Raw genomic sequence first — 17,739 nt, 5'->3', positions numbered from 1 at the left:
TCACCGAAATATTGGTCATCTGTTGCAATCATTTTTATACAATGAAATAATAAATTATAGACGGAACGGTTTTTATATATGAAATAATAATTAAAAATGAGCTTTTATATAATGCAATTTTAGAAAATTAACAAAATTTGAATGAAAAGAAAAAAGTTAGAAATGATGCATTCAGTTTTGAGATAGAGGTTTGAGGCCATTATTTGATCTGCCAAAAGATCAAAAGGAACTATCTAGCGCCCACAAAAATTAATCACCGCTTTGTCTTATTGTTTGAGGCCATTATTTCGTCCCATAGTGTTTTTGAGGCTATTATTTCGTAAAACACTTAAACGATCGTGAGCCAGCTGCAATCCCCCTCCCCCTCGAAGGGTCTTTGTCTTAACGATATCTTAAGTTAACGGATAGTTGAACTTCAACAATATGTTAGGGGTTGAAGTAGAAAAATGTAAATTTAGGAGTAGAGTAGTAGTAGTGTGTGTGTAGACTGTTCTAAGATAAAGAAAAAGAGTACACCATCCGACAATACAACTAATAAACATAGGACACTACTCTTTGGAAAACGATTCATCAATCATGTGTTCATATACATTTATAAACAATCATAAATCTTCAGTTTTTTTTCTTACCGATTCTGTATTTGCTAACATAACTATTTTTGATAATTGTTTTAATATTATACACAATCCACACCCGGCGCTTGGCGCAGGTAAACGGCTAGTGTGTGTGTATATATATATATATATATATATATATATATATATATATATATATATATATATATATAAAAGAAGCATTTTTCTTTTCACCAAATTCATTTGAAACTCTCATAACGTTTCAATTTCTTTCTAATAATGATTATAAGTTGGTTAATAAGATTAAATAAATATCAAACCTAAAGTGTAATCATATATAAACTAAATTTCAATATTAAAAGAATATCTTTACTTCTACTTATAAAGTTATGTTTTTTAACTTTTAACATATTATACTTAATTTATTAGTTTTAATATATTGTTGGATGTAAATCATTATCATTTTAAAGCTATATTTTTTTTAACATTGTGTGTAAGATACTTAAATTATAAACTTAAATATAACATTACATGATCAACTTAAATATAAGTTTTATTTTAACTTAAACAATCCAAAAAAAATTATAAATAGTTAAAAGTGATAAATTGTAGTGTCTTTCTAATAATGATTGTAATTTGATTAATAAGGTTAAATAAATATCAAACCTAAAGTGTCATCTTCAATAAACTAAATTTCAATATTAAAATAATATTTTTACTTCTACTTATAAAGTTATGTCATCAACTTTTAACATATTATAATTAATTTATTAGATTTAATATGTTGTTGTATGTAAACCATTATCAATTTAAAGCTACAACTTTTGAACAGTTTGGACAAAATACTTAAATTGTTAATTTAAATATAACACTATAGTGTCAACTTAAATATAAATTCCAGTTTCACTTAAAAAACTCAATGAATATTTTGTGAATAGTTAAAAGTGATAAATTGTAGAGCTAAATGAAAAAACTAAATTATAATCTCAATTTAACTAAAATATTACTTAAAAATATTTGTATAATCGTTAAAAGTTTTCAAATAAGTAGTTTAAAATACCTTACAATAAAAATAGTTAATAATAACTCTATATAAATGATTATATTGTTTCTGTTAAAATCAAAAAATAATGTTTGATGTTTTAAAGAATTATAATGATAGAAATTAATTAACAATAACAACAACTATAAACACCATTAAACCATATATTATATTTAGTTTTATTCATGAGTAACTCGCGGGTAGAAGTCATTCAAACGGTTGAGATTATACAGTTATAATAGATGTATATATTATCATATAATTCAAAATAATCAAGACATTATATCAATTTAGTATACAAATTATTATATCAAATTTAACAACAATATTATTGTTATATTTAAAAAAAACATATATTTGTTAAAATTCCAACTATATACGTGTTTATGTGCAACGCGCGGGCATTCACCTAATATACTTATAAAAGAAACATTTTTTCTTCAACCACATTAATTTGAAACCCCAACTTTTCAACTTTTTTTTTTAAATTAATACATTAAATCCAATATTATTATAATTTCAATATTAGCTCTTTATTCTCAATATAATATACTTAGTTTGTTAATTTAAATATGATGTTAAATTCAAAACATAATTTTATATAGAAAAAACATCATAAATGGTCCCTGTGGTTTCCCAAAATCTGAAGTTTAGTCCCCGTGGTTTAAAAACCTCATAGATGGTTCCTGTGTTTTCAAAACTTTTGATGATTGTTCCTTATTGCTAACTCCGTTAAGTTTTGTCCGTTAACTGAAGGGCATTTTTGTCATTTCACTACCATAATGTTTTTTAAAGAAAAATTAAATATAACTATTTAATATATAAACACACACACACACACTCTCTCTCTCTCTCTATATATATATATATATATATATATATATATATATATATATATATGTATATCACTAAAACCAAAAGTAGTTTGTAAAAAAGCAGAATATTGAATTTGAATCGATATCAAACCAAAACTGAATCTGAAATCAAGTTATCTGAAATCAATTTTTCCAAATCGAGGCTCAAATAATTAGTCGACATCACGAACACTTTCAAACAAACCCAGTAACAACAATCGAGATCAACCACGATCTCAGTCAATGAAATCTCAACCATAGAATGTTGGCCACTGATATGAATTATAGTAGATTAACTCTCTCTCTCTCTCTCTCTCTCTCTCTCTCTCTCTCTTTCTCTCTCTCTCTCTTGTCGACTTTCACCTCCCAGCCAAAAGCTTAACACCAAATTTTCCTTAAAGATTTTAGTTCGGGGGTCTGAAAATCAAACCAAATATAGCCATAAACTAGAAATACATTAACCAAATCGAATCACCCATTTGAAATACATTAAAAGAACTTGGTTAACAAAGATCAGAGACATAGAGATGAGCAAATTAACATAGATGAAAGAGGGAAGGACATGGAACCTTCGGTGGTGTTAGATCGATTGTAAAACCAGATCCATGGAAATAAATGTAAATCGGAACCTTCATCATCTTCTTCTCCGTTTCTTAACTGTTGATCTAAACCTGGCAAGTATCGATGAGTGGTAGTGAAGGCCGGTGAATGGGACCGTGGAACGGTTTCTGCTCCAACTTTCATCTAAGGATAAAAGATGAATACGGTAGTGGTGACTCCTATGAACTTCATATCCCCATATAGATCCAGAAATCCAGAAATCGAACGGTTTTTGCTCCGATTTTCTTTAGATTTTTCTTTCCCTTTCATTATTGATGATTTAGATTTTGGGTGAAGAATAGAACCAAGCATGAACGATGGTGTGTTTCCAGATTTGTTTAAGTTTGTTTTTGTGTTTTGATAGAGTAGTTTTTTTTATTTGATTTCATTATTGGAGAGAGAGAGAGAGGGAGAGAGAGAGAGAGAGAGAGACAGACAGACAGACAGAGAGAGTTTATATATTAAATAATTATATTTAATTTTTCTTTTTAAAAAAAACATCATAAATGGTTCCTATGGTAGTGAAATGACGAAAATGACCTTTAGTTAACGGACAAACCTTAACGGAGTTAGCAATAAGGACCAATCGTCAAAAGTTTTGAAAACACAGGGACCATCAATGAGGTTTTTAAACCACAGGGACTAAACTTCAGATTTTGGGAAACCATAGGGACCATTTATGATGTTTTTTCTTTTATATATATTCAAAACGTATTTTTATAAATTGTTAAAAAGTTTAAATGGAAGATCTAAATCAAAATGTCAAATTAAAAAAAAAAAATAGTTAAAATTTAATTTTTATAATAATAATATTTTCCTCAAAATAGATAGTCCAAAATAAATTTAAAATATTAAAAGTTTAAATAAAATCTTAAATATAAAACATGTATCAAAAGATAGTATTAAAATTCATTAAAAATATAATATGTCTATCTAAATTGAGTTTATTTTTATTTTCATAGGCAGCGGCTATTGAGATGATGCGATTTTAAATAAAATAATATGAGATCTATTATTTGATACTCAAAAATCCATTAGGAAAGTAATTTTGTACACTTATTTTTTATAATGCTTACCATTTATTTAAAATACTTGAAATATTATATAAAAAATTAATTTAATAATTATTAATTTAATTTACTAACAAGTATATATTTGTTTTAATAACATATATTTATCAATATTTTAATTATAACTGAGCAACGCGCGGAATATCACCTACTATAAGTATGTTCATATATGAATAAGTTTGTGTTTATTCACACGTGATTGATCATATATGAACATGGAGGTTGGTGTCGGAGGTGGTGGTGGTGGCAATGGCGGTGATGGTGACATTGGCGGTAGGGGAGGTGTTGGTGACGATGACGAACATTCATATATGAATTAATATATACTTATTCATAGTTGAATAAGTAAGTGTCTATTCTCAAGTGATTATTCAAATATGAGTATGACGGTTGGTGGCGGAGGTGGTAGCAGTGGCAAGGGTATCGGTGGTTGTTGTAGTGGTGGTTACGATGGTTGTGGCTGCGGTGGCAGGGGTGGTAAACGCGAGAATATACTTACATTTATATTCACATATGAATATATAAGTATATTCATATATGAATAAGTATGTCTATTCTCAAGTGATTATTCATATATGAATATGATAGTTGGTGGCGGAGGTGGTGGTCGTGACAAGGGTAACGGTGGTTATGACAGTGGTGGGGTTGGTAAATGTGATTATATGTTGACATTTATATTTACATATAAATAATATATTTCGCCATTGTACTGGTACGCATGAGGGTTTTACGACAAAAAGAAATATGTGGTGTAGAATTGTTCTCGCGTTCTCACTTAAATAATTGTTCTCATTTGAACTTATATATATATATATATATATATATATATATATATATATATATATATATACAGAGAGAGAGAGATAGAGAGAGAGAGAGGTTCAAATAAGAACACTTATTTAAGTGAGAACGCGAGAACAATTCTACACCACATATTTCTTTTTGTCGTAAAACCCTCACGCGTACCAGCAGAATGGCGAAATATATTATTTATATGTAAATATAAATGTCAACATATATATATATATATATATATATATATATATATATATATATATATAGAGAGAGAGAGAGAGAGAGAGAGAGAAAGAGAGAAAGAGAGAGAGAGAGAGAGAGAGAGAGAGAGAGAGAGGAAGGATCATTTGAGAACCTATAGTTTCCCGAGAACCTGAGAACCAAACAAAGACCGTTAGATCAAAATAATAGAGGGTCAAGATGATCTATGGCATTTTTGTAAATAGTTAGAGAAAATAAGACACGGGGGTAAAGAAATTGAAATGAATCAAGGTCATTTTAGGAATTATTTTAATTCCCTGATTAAACCTCTCATTTACGTCTCTCTCTCTCACTCACTCTCTCTCTCTCTCTCTCTCTCTCTTTCTCCTATTTCACGTCATCTCTTCACCGTATCTCTTCCCTGTTCGTCCTTCCTCGATTGATCGACCACCTATACCTCTGCAAACTACTACAAATCCAATGTCATTCATCTCCAAATCATCGATGAATAATCCACGATCCACTTTTATTCTTTACTGAAATCATAAATTCATCATCTCAACTTGATAATCGAGATTTTTACAGGTTCTGATTTGAGTTGACTTCCAATCCATGATACCTAATTTCTAAATCGTCTGTAGATAATCGATGAATCAACAAATTGACACCATTATGTGGGTTAATAGATCTAATCTATTCTGAAATAGCCATTGCCAGCTATGAAGGTATTGCTCATGTTTCTGTATTTCAAAGTTAGACCTCTAGTGTCTTTCTGCAATATCAACACACGTTGCTTTGTCTATACATGTTTGATTTCAAGCGACATTGCTTTGATTTAAAGCTTCCGTCTCAGCTTGTTCGTCACCATCAATGCATCCATGTTGAGTTCATCATTAAGTATACCAGGTGAAATTTTGTTCAATCATTGAAGACTAATTTTTTTTCTTAATCATAGGACTTATTTCACATAATAATTTGGAGTTAATTATAGTTTAAGGTGTGTTTTTTGCTTGCTAATATGTTACAGTTTGAGTTTATTTGAAGCGACGAGTTGTATTGCCTATTAGGTGTTTAACAAAATGCCCCAGTAAACTATTGAACAATTCATCTCTAATTATCGTGTCAAATTTTTTCTCTGGTCTTTGTCGAAGATTAAGTAATGGTAGCCACTCAGTAAGAATTTCAGCAACTTCATTGACTAGATACAGGATACAGATAATTAATATCACTCTAATAATGTTGGTGTTTTTTTATCAAGATATAAAATAGTAAACACTAAACTCAAGTTTATATCATCTTTTAACTTTTATATTCTTAAAGTTGGCCTAATCTATTTGTATCATATTTCTAATTTTATCTTGTGTCATTTTTATCTAATCAAATAAGGCCTGAATGAATATATGCGCATGTACAAATAGTCAAATTCAGGTAAAATTTATGGCAAATCAATTGAAAAAAATGGTTGCTTACTTAATTTAGTAAGTCGATGTGACACATTAATTTCAAATTTATGGCAAATAAGCCCTCCACTCTAGGTTCTCTCCAGCAGGTAAATACACAAAACTAGCACCCAATGCATTTTCCTTCTGCTTATTGCAGACACTCTACAAATAGAAGAAAATTCAAAGCAGAATCCAGCTGCTGAATCAGATGTAAATAAAAATGTAAATGGAGCCAAAAGAAATGTTAACAAACCTGAGCAATTGAACCTTCAGGGGCAGAAACTCCATAGTACTTCAAAGTGACATATAATTTTTGTATGACGAATCATGAATCTTTTTAGGTAATTTCTGCCTCAGGAGCTGTTAAACATGAGGATGTTGTGGATCAGGTAAAAAAATGTTCACAGAGCTCTCAAACAATCCCAAGACTACAACACAGTTAGTAGAAAAGGAGCTTGCAATCTTCACTGGATCACAAGTATGCATTATTATTATTATCCTTATTTATTATCCATGAAATTAAAAATTCCAAATTGATGAAATTAATAATCAAATTCATATGAGGGACGATGATATACCTCTTTTAACTAGGTATCTATACATGTACATATCTTTTTTCACATAGTTGTTTACTAACTTGGTATCTATACATGTACATATTTTTTCACATACTAACTTGGTGATTCACTTGTGATTCACATATGAATTACATGTGATTCACATGTAATTCACATCTGAATTACATGTGATTCACATGTAATTCACATGTAATTCACATATGAATTACATGTGATTTACATGTAATTCACATATGAATTACATGTGATTCACATTTAAATCACATGTGACACACATGTAAATCACATATGAATTACATGTGATTCACATGTAAATCACATATGAATTACATGTGATTCACGTGAAATTCACATATGAATTACATGTGATTCACATGTAAAATACATATGAATTACATGTGATTCACATATGAATTACATGTGATTCACATGTCAATCACATGTAATTCACATATGAATTACTTGTGACTCACATGTAAATCACATATGAATTACATGTGATTCACATGTAAATCATATATGTATTTTTGTGAATGTTTTTGTATCAATCAGATTCTTTTTAATTTTCTTGAAGATTTGGAAGAAATTGTGGTGAATATTGAATAGGTGGAAAATGATAAATTAAAGAAAAAATGGAAATATTGACACGAAGACATGAAAATGCTTTGAAATTTTGTAGTATTTTTTTGTTTTTTATATTTTATATTGTATTGAATAAAATACTTATTGTATTGTGTTTATAGATTAGTAAATAAAATGAGTTTTCTTATGTTTTTTTTACAAATATTATAGTATATAAAATATGCATATATGCATTTGTAAAAATATGCATAAATGTACCAAAAATGTTGATTTTTTTGGTTAAAAAAATATAGTATTATTTAAATATTCTAGTTTTTTTTATTGATTTTTAAAAAATGCAGTTTTTTAAAAAAAAAAATTCAGTTTTTTTTCAAAAATTCATGTTATCTATAAAAAACTAAAAATTTGCACTTTTTTTTAAAAAAAAAAAAAAAAAACTGAAAATACTATTTAAAAAAATGGAAAATACTATTTTTTAAAAAATCTGCAAAAAACTGAATTTCTTTTTCAAAAATTCATGTTTTCTTTAAAAAATTAAAAAATCTGCACTTTTAAAAAAACTGGAAAAAAAATACTTTTAAAAAAAATCCGAAATTTTGATTTATTATGTAATGTTTTAGACATTTCTATTAATATGTAGAATAACACAAAAAATTAAACATTAAATGAAATCGATAAGATTATGATCATGTCCAGAATGAATTAGTTTTGATGTAACGCTCCACTTTTAGGTTTCGGGTTCTCGGGAAACTATGAGTTCTCAACCGATCTCAACCATATATATATATATATATATATATATATATATATATATATATATATATATAGAGAGAGAGAGAGAGAGAGAGAGGAGGGTTCAATTGAGAAAAAAAAAGGTTGAGAATGGGGGAATCATTCTCAGCCAATCATTTAATTACCATTTTAACATAAAATACACGGTGGCAAAATTATAAATATGATATGATATCCTTCAATCACAGATACATAATTGTGGATAATTTGATAACAATTCAAATTCACTACTACTCGATTGTTCATCATCCAAATTTCTTCTCCAACCTTCAACGATCATCCAGATTTCTTCAATTAAATCCTCGATCAACATCATCCAGTGTTAATCAATCATTCATCTTCGTCAAAAACACGCTCATCAACATCATTCAACAGTAGACAAAAAAAATTCGTTTTTGGTTCTTTCAATCCAACCTTCAATTATGTTCGAATTCGAACATATCTTCAACATCTACGATTAATTATACTCCCAGTGTCATCAGATCAACATCATCGATAATCAACAACATCGATCATCAGACAAAACTTCTGAATTAAGGTTAGAAAAATGTTAAATCATTTTTTTTTGAAAAATTTCATATAATTATCTATCAATCTACTATTTTGTAAGTTTTAAATAGTCAAAGTATCATGTTTTTAGCATTTTTAAAAAACTTACTTGTATGCACTCCAAATGTTTGATGAAATGCATAAACTAAATTATCACGTTATATTCACATATGAATATGTTTTCGCACCTTAATCAGTATATGATTATTAAAACACAAAACAAATATACAATTTTATATGTTATTCATATGTGAATAACATATAAAAATTATATATATATTTGTGAATATACCTTGTAATATTCATATGTTAATATCCTGTGTAATATTCATATGTGAATAAACTGTTTAATATTCACATATGAATATACCATCTAATATTCATAAGTGAATATATCATCTAATACTTACAAGTGAAAATACTATATAATATTCACAAATGAATGCATCATTTAATATTTAAATATGAATATATTGTATCATATTCACAAGTGTATATACTATATATTATTTATATGTGAATATACTATGTAATATTCATAAATGAATATACTGTGCAATATTTAGATTTGACTAGAATGTGTAATATTCACAAGTAAATATACTATATACTATTCACATGTGAATCTACCATATAATATCCATATGTGAATATACTATGTAATATTTATTTGTGAATATACCATGTAATATCACAATATAAACAACATATATCATATAATATTCACACATGATTATACATTCATGTGTGAATATACCATATGATAATTAGAATGTGATAAATCGCTATTATTATGAACTAAAAGTATATTTTTAACATTTTTTTTATGTGTATTTACATGTTTTTCAGGCATCGTTATCACTCAATAAAAGAATAACATTTCAATCAATGGTTGGTTCATATCCCGGTGGTTAACGATTGGTTGACGTAATTGAGAAGATATCATTGACGAAGACAATATGTTTTTATATTCACATGTAAATGTTATACAATTTAATATATTCTTCATTTTGATCGTGTAAAATTCAAATGCAAATGATATTCATTAACCAATACAATGTTGTTTGTCTTAGTATAATGTTGATTTTACATGTAAAATAACATTGTTACAATATACAAAAAAACTATTCATAAACCAATTCTTATAGTGTATTATTTATTTTTATATATAAATGTTGTATTCACAAAATAAATAAATCAACATGTATAGCTTATTCGCATAAATAAAAATAACAGATTACAATGATGTTTTTACTTGTGTGATTGAAGTTAGTAACATCATCAGTAAATATGTCGTAATGATTTCTGAATTTTATTCATATATGAATAAATAGCACGTCATGATGATGTCATCACTAGTAGGAATGAAAATTTAGTGACATCATCAAAACAATTTGCCGCAATGAAGTTTAGTCTCGGAATTGGACGAAATTCGCATATTTGATGTAAAATGGTGCGATTTACAAAACTCACCGCTTCGCCGTGACGTACGGTGTTTTTCGGCCATTCGGGACTGTTTAGGGCCTCAAAATGACGTTTTTCTATTTTTATAATTTTCCGAAAAAAAAATTATCATTTATTCACAAATGAATATAACATTAATAAAAATATATATTCTTATATAATTATTTTATTAACCTAAAAAGATTAGTTGTATGTGAATATATATATATATATATATATATATATATATATATATATATATATATATATATATATATATATATATTTTATCAAATAGTTTTTTATCTTTAATTTTATATATTTTGTAGTCCTCGGTTTTATTGACAGTTTTATTCATTTGTGAACTAGGTGTAAGACCCGTGTAATACACAGGTTTATTAAAAATAAAAATTTAATATCAATATTTAAACATTAAATTTAATATCAATATCAATTTTAGAGCTCTCATTAATTATGACATTTATTACATTATAAATATATCAATTCTTTTTCAAGGATGCATTTATTTCTCTCAATATTATAACCGAAATAAGTTATGATATGTAAACAAATCAGAAAATTACATGTGGAAATAAATAAATTCTAAAAATCTATTAAAATGTCATGTGTCCAAATCAATGAGGACATGACATGTGGCAGAAAATGGGTTTTATTTATTAGTATAGATAATACATATATATATTCACATTTGATTATTATATATATATATTCATTTGTAAATAATACATATGTTCACATGCGGATATAATTCTTATATGTTATTCACATATGAATTACAAACTTGCTTAGGACCTCAAAACAATGTTTTTTTTTCGAAAAAAATACATTATCACTTATGAATAAAAAATATGATTAATTTTTTTTTTATAATTTAAATATCTTTTATATATGAATATAGCATATAATAAACATAGTATATTCATATTTAAATATTAGATGATGCATTCAATTGTAAATATTACATAGTATATTCACTTGTGAATATTAGATGGTATATTCACTTATGAATATTAGATGATATTTTCATATGTGAATATTACATAGTATTACATGGTATATCACATGTGAATTTTACATAGTATATTCACTTGTGAATATAATATGATATATTCACTTATGAATATTACATAGTATATTCACATATGAATATTACAATGTGTTTTCACAAATATATATAATTTTTATACTTTATTCACATATGAATAACATACAGACTTGCATATTTGTTTTTTTTTAATAATCATATACTGATTCAGGTCGGAAAACATATTCATATGTGAATATAACGTGGTAATTTAGTTTATGCATTTCATCAAACAGTTGGAGTGCATACAAGTTAACTTTTTTAAAAATGTTAAACACATGATATTTCCGATTCAAGTTATCAATTCCAAATCATTATATACTTCCGATTTCGACTTTGAAGCGTGCAATTCCGATTTTCATTTCATTCCAAAAAAAAATCCGATTTCAATTTTGAAACCTTGAAATCCCGATTCCAGATTTCTTTGTGATACTAATAATCAAGATGCAAACTGTTCCGATTAGAATATATGTTCCAATTTCAAAAGCTTCCAATTTCAAATGCGACATCCTATGTCTGATCGATTTCACATTTTGATTTTGATTTCCGAAAATCCGATTAGGAACCTGTGAGTACCGATTCCGATTCCTTCAATGTCGACTGTGACTGCGGGTCCAGAACTCCAATTCCAATTTCATGAACAACAAAGAAATTCCAATTCCAACTGTGTTCGTTTGCGAATCTGTGAAATTCAAATTCGGAGTATTCAACAAATAAATCGATGTTACGTATTTGAGATTAAAGGTTATTATCATATTTACAAGTTTGCCACCGTGTCTTTTATTTATGCTTAGATTAAATGAGTGGCTGAGAATGATTCCCTCATTCTCAATTTTTTTTATTTTCTCAATTGAACTTACCTCTCTCTCTATATATATATATATATATATATATATATATATATATATATATATATATATACATATACAAGGTTCGAAATGGCGTGAGGCGTGGCGTGGCGGCATGGTCAAGCCTCAAGCTTAACGAGCCATGGCGAGCCATGGCGTTTTTCAAGGCGTGATGTAAGGCGGCGATTTTGTATTAATTTAAAATTATATTACCACATAAATATAAATTTATATTAAATATAACTACTTTTTATAAGTGTTAGATCAATAACTAGTAACAAAATTTTAACGAAAACCACAATACCTGTATCTCCAATTAGAAAAGACATAACAAAGAGTAAATAAACATGTCTTAAACGAAAAAACACGCGCCATAACACGTCATAACGCGCCATGGCGCGCCATATCACGTCTTGCCACACGTCACGCCTAACAGCAACGTTATGAGGCTTTTCGTAACGGCGAAGCCACGCCTCACGCCATGGCGCGCCTTTTAGAACACTATATATATATATATATATATATATATATATATATATATATATATATATATATATATATACCCTAATAAATGAAAATGTTATTGTCACTTGTCATTCTCTCATTCAATTGGCCACATGTCATTTTGTCATAATTTTGAGATATATTTATTTTTCCACTTGTTATTTATTTCATTATTCATTTTCAATATATTATTAATTTAGTTTCTATAAATTAAACCTATCATAATGACTATTAATTTCAAATTTGAAATTTCAATTTCAATTTCAAATAAATTTACACTTTAAACCTTTGTATTTAACATTTTGTTATAATAACTGGTTTAGTACACGGGTCTAACAATTAAACATATAACTTTAATTAATTTATTTTTTGCATGTTTTTTTTTCTCATAAATTTCACTTATTTCATATTTCAAATTCAAATAAACTTCTCATTTAATCGTTCCTATTTAACATTACGTTTTTATCAACCCGTATAATATACGAGTCTCACAACTAGTATATATATATATATATATATATATATATATATATATATATATATATATATATATATATAAACCTTGTAGGCATGGTTTTTAGAGGTGCGTCATGGCGTGCACCAAGGGGTGCCTTTGCGCGAGACGTGGTTTTATCGATCTCGAAAGCGTCTAAGGCGGGTTTGTTAATCGTTACGTCCAAATTACGTGTCAAGACTTCTTATCACATTATGTCGCGAGTTTTTTTTGTCAAGGCATGAGTTTTTTTTCCTGGTCGGGATTGAAACAATTCAGTTTTTATTAGCTTTTTCATATTAGATGTTATAAAATTTTTAAACTAGATATATTTTATATAATTCTATTATTATATGATTTATTTTTTTTAATGTACATAAAATTGTCATACTTTAAAACCGTCTTGGCTTCAAATGGTTTATCATGACTTGAGGCTTGACCTTGCCACCACGTTCATACCATTTAGAATCGTAGGTTACCGTGTGTATGCAACTAATTTCTCCAATATTATTATTTAAAAAAAAGACTCGAGTCAATAGTATAAGTCATAACTTTGTTATTTAGATAAGTCCTTTATCATTATAAACCGCGTGGGTCATTGTTGAATATTCATAGGCTCCTGGATTTGAAGTTTGAAAAAGAATATTAAACTATAAAAGTACTCCACTTGGAAACTATATATTTGGAACGTACTATATGAAGCTTTTCTCTTACACATCATAAATAAAAAGAATGAATTGGTTATTAATGGAGAAGGAGAAGAGTGTTATCGTCGATATATTTTTGCTTCTGCTTGCTACAATTTCCCTTTTACCCCTTGTAGCTTACGGTTCCACTGATGAAGTCGCTGCTCTTCTTAAATGGAAAGCTAGCCTGCAACTACAAAACAATAATGCAGTATTATCTTCATGGGTACCTCCTCTTCCCAACAGTCAAAACGCTCAAACAATGGCAACTATGTTTTGGTGCACTTGGTATGGCGTTTCGTGCAATTCTGATGGAAGCGTGACCAGATTGAACCTCTCATCCTCGGGATTAACTGGTACTCTAAATAGCTTCACGTTTTCATCATTTCCCAACCTTACATATTTTGAACTAAGCGAGAACAATTTTTCTGGGATCATCCCAGCTGGGATCAGCAACCTGTCCAAACTTGTTTATCTTCATTTTGATTCTAATCATTTTTCCAGCATGATACCTCCAGAAATTGGACTCTTGGCAAATCTTGAGACACTTCACTTGCTTGAAAATGAGTTAATTGGTTCAATCCCACATGAGATATGCAATATGAAGTTTCTTTCTGAGCTTGCTTTGTATGCCAATGCTCTTACTGGTGCCATTCCTTTCTGTCTAGGTAACATGACCAACCTCAGTTATCTATTTCTCAATGATAACAAACTCGTTGGTTCCATTCCTTATGTATTAGGAAACCTCTCAAATTTAAGTGAGCTGCATTTGCACAACAATTCTCTAACCGGGACCATTCCAAACTCTCTTGGAAATCTGAGCAATCTGACTATATTAAATCTGTTTCGCAATCGGATACATGGCTCCATTCCTCCTGAAATAGGTAGTTTGAGTTCGCTTCAATGGCTAAATCTTAACGATAATAGTCTCACAGGTTCAATCCCGAATTCTTTAGGCCGTCTTCAATCCCTTACCCTTCTGCGTCTCTATTCGAACAACCTTTCTGGTCCAATTCCCGAAGAGTTTGGAAACATGATATCCCTCGTCAGGCTGCAAGTAAGTTATAATCTGCTCAATGGTTCCATTCCAAAGTCATTTGGTAACCTCCTAAATTTACAGAGTTTGTATCTTAGAAATAACCAATTTTCTGGTCCTCTTCCACAAGAGTTGGGAAATCTCAAGTTTGTTGTGCTTGAACTTTCAGAAAATAAATTTTCAGGTTCTTTACCAGATAATATATGTAATGGAAGGAGATTAGAGTTGTTGCTTGTAAGTCAAAATAAACTGACAGGCACAATGCCCAAGAGCTTGTATAACTGTACAAGTCTAGTTAGAGTACGGTTCGATGGAAACCAGGTCACTGGAAATATATCCGAAATATTTGGTGTTTACCCTCACCTCCGATTCATCAATCTCAACGACAACAAGGTTTATGGGGAACTTTCTGACAACTGGAGTAAATGCAAAAATTTGACCACGATGCAACTTGGAGGAAATGATATCAGTGGTAGCATACCTCCATCTCTTGGTAATTCTACTCAAATAGAAATGCTTAATCTTTCGTTTAATCATTTGGTTGGGGAGATCCCAAAGGAATTTGTGAGGATGAATCGCTTATTGAATCTGGTTTTAACCAGTAACCGACTTTCGGGTGCACTACCAGCAGAAGTAGGATCGCTTAGTGCACTCTCTCTCTTGGACCTATCTTTGAATAATTTTACAGGGCCCATCCCTTATACTTTTGGGAATTGCTTAAATCTCTTTCATGTGAACTTGTCAAACAACAAATTTACACATGAAATTCCAGTACAATTAGAGAAATTGTCGCACTTGTCAGTTCTTGATCTCAGTCGCAATTCATTCACTTCAAATATACCATCACAAATTGCAAGTTTAAGTAGTTTAGAGAAGCTGAATCTCTCTCACAATAAACTCTCGGGCAATATCCCTAACTCCATGGAAGCAATGAATGCTTTGTGGAGCATTGACGTGTCCTACAATGAGTTGGAAGGTCCCATTCCCAACAGCAAAGGCTTTCTGAATACTTCTCTAGAAGGTTTACAAGGGAATAAAGGTTTGTGTGGTAACATCACTGGATTACAACAGTGCGACAACGATTTGATAGTGGAAAATGATAAGAACAGACGCCAAAAGCTTGCACTTATTGTTTCACTCCCTCTTCTCGGAGCACTTCTACTTCTTAGTATATTCATTGGAATGGTGATCTTCTATTACCGAAGAAAGAAGCTGTCATCAACAACAAAGGTCATAGAGGATCACGTCCTGGACTTCTTTTCCATATCAACTTTTAGCGGAAAGGAAGCATATGATGAAATCTTGAAGGTAACACAGGAGTTTAATGAAGCATATTGTATAGGAAAGGGAAGATGTGGAGCAGTGTACAGAGCAAAGTTGACATCAAATAAGATAGTTGCTGTTAAGAGAATTCATTCATCTTTGGATATGGTTGATCGTAATAGCTTTTTACGTGAGGTTAAGGCATTAACTGAAATAAGGCACAGGAATATTGTGAAGCTATATGGGTATTGTTTACATACAAAACACTCATTTTTGATTTATGAGTACCTGGAAGGAGGTAACTTGTATGAAATGTTGAGGAAAGAAGCTACTCAAACTTTGGGATGGACCAAGAGAGTGAATATAATCAAAGGCATCGCCTATGCTTTGTCATATATGCACCATGACTGCTCACCCCCAATAGTTCACCGAGACATCTCAAGCAAAAATATTATGTTGGACTTAGAGGGTGAAGCTTGTGTATCAGATTTTGGCACCTCCAAGATTTTGAATCCAAATTCTTCTAATGAGAGTGCTCTTGCTGGAACATTTGGATACCTTGCACCAGGTTATGAATTTTTCCTACTCTTTTAGACATAAATTCGAGAAGTCACAACTCATATATTCACTATGTATTATTTTTCCATTTGTTTTTCAGAACTTGCTTATACAATGAAGGTAACTGAAAAGTGTGACGTGTATAGTTTTGGGGTTCTAGCACTAGAAGTGATCAAAGGAGAACATCCAGGTGGTATCATTGCCTCTCTCTCAGATGGGAAGATGAAGAAGCTACAAGATATGGTTGATCAACACCTTCCAACCGCGTCGATAGAAATAAAGAAGGTGTTGACTAACGTTATAATTTTGGCAATAAGATGTTTGAATAATAATCCTGAAATGAGGCCAACAATGTATTATGTTTCCCAAAAGATTTCAGAAGATTGTAAAGATGTTTTGTAAAATATTTAAGGATACCATAAGATGGGCAATTGTTATCTTTAGAATGTATTTAGCAAAAGGTGAACCAATATTGATGTAAATAAACACTAAAATGTTCAAAGGTTTTCACACAGAATTATTGAAGTAAATGAACACTAAATGTCTAAATAGGGGTTCTTAAAAAACCCCAATGGTAAACATTTACATCAAGATCTACAAGATGTTTGTTTACTGAACATTAACATCGGGTAAGGGAGGGGAAAGGAGGGGTGGTGGAAGGCAATGATGTTTATGGAGATTGAGGGGAGCTAATGATGATGAGGTGTCGTAAGAGAGTTTGAG

The 17,739-nt window shown here is 29.5% G+C and overlaps 2 protein-coding genes across 7 annotated transcripts; both read left to right on the top strand.

The window, feature by feature from the left end:
* Positions 1–4,524: 4,524 nt before the first annotated feature.
* Positions 4,525–7,763, top strand: LOC128126993 (uncharacterized). Its single transcript, XM_052765162.1, has 5 exons — positions 4,525–4,618; positions 4,730–4,789; positions 6,737–6,801; positions 6,921–6,968; positions 7,710–7,763. The coding sequence occupies exons 1-5, from the start codon at positions 4,525–4,527 to the stop codon at positions 7,761–7,763; spliced, it is 321 nt and encodes a 106-aa protein (XP_052621122.1).
* Positions 7,764–14,178: 6,415 nt separating this feature from the next.
* Positions 14,179–17,521, top strand: LOC111916802 (MDIS1-interacting receptor like kinase 2). 6 transcript variants are annotated; one of them, XM_042899070.2, is made up of 3 exons: positions 14,179–14,806; positions 14,900–17,026; positions 17,117–17,521. In XM_042899070.2, the coding sequence occupies exons 1-3, from the start codon at positions 14,206–14,208 to the stop codon at positions 17,416–17,418; spliced, it is 3,030 nt and encodes a 1,009-aa protein (XP_042755004.1). In that variant the 5' UTR covers positions 14,179–14,205; the 3' UTR covers positions 17,419–17,521. The 6 variants fall into 6 exon arrangements, with proteins under 6 accessions (XP_042755004.1, XP_042755003.1, XP_042755001.1 ...); XM_042899069.2 differs by having other exon boundaries at positions 14,179–14,827; XM_042899067.2 differs by having other exon boundaries at positions 14,179–15,043; positions 15,116–17,026.
* Positions 17,522–17,739: the final 218 nt, after the last annotated feature.

Source organism: Lactuca sativa, chromosome 1 (genome assembly GCF_002870075.4).
Source record: "Lactuca sativa cultivar Salinas chromosome 1, Lsat_Salinas_v11, whole genome shotgun sequence".
Taxonomy (NCBI): domain Eukaryota; kingdom Viridiplantae; phylum Streptophyta; class Magnoliopsida; order Asterales; family Asteraceae; genus Lactuca; species Lactuca sativa.
The sequence above is the reverse complement of the archived record's forward strand: the minus strand, read 5'-3'. Positions and strand labels throughout refer to the sequence as shown.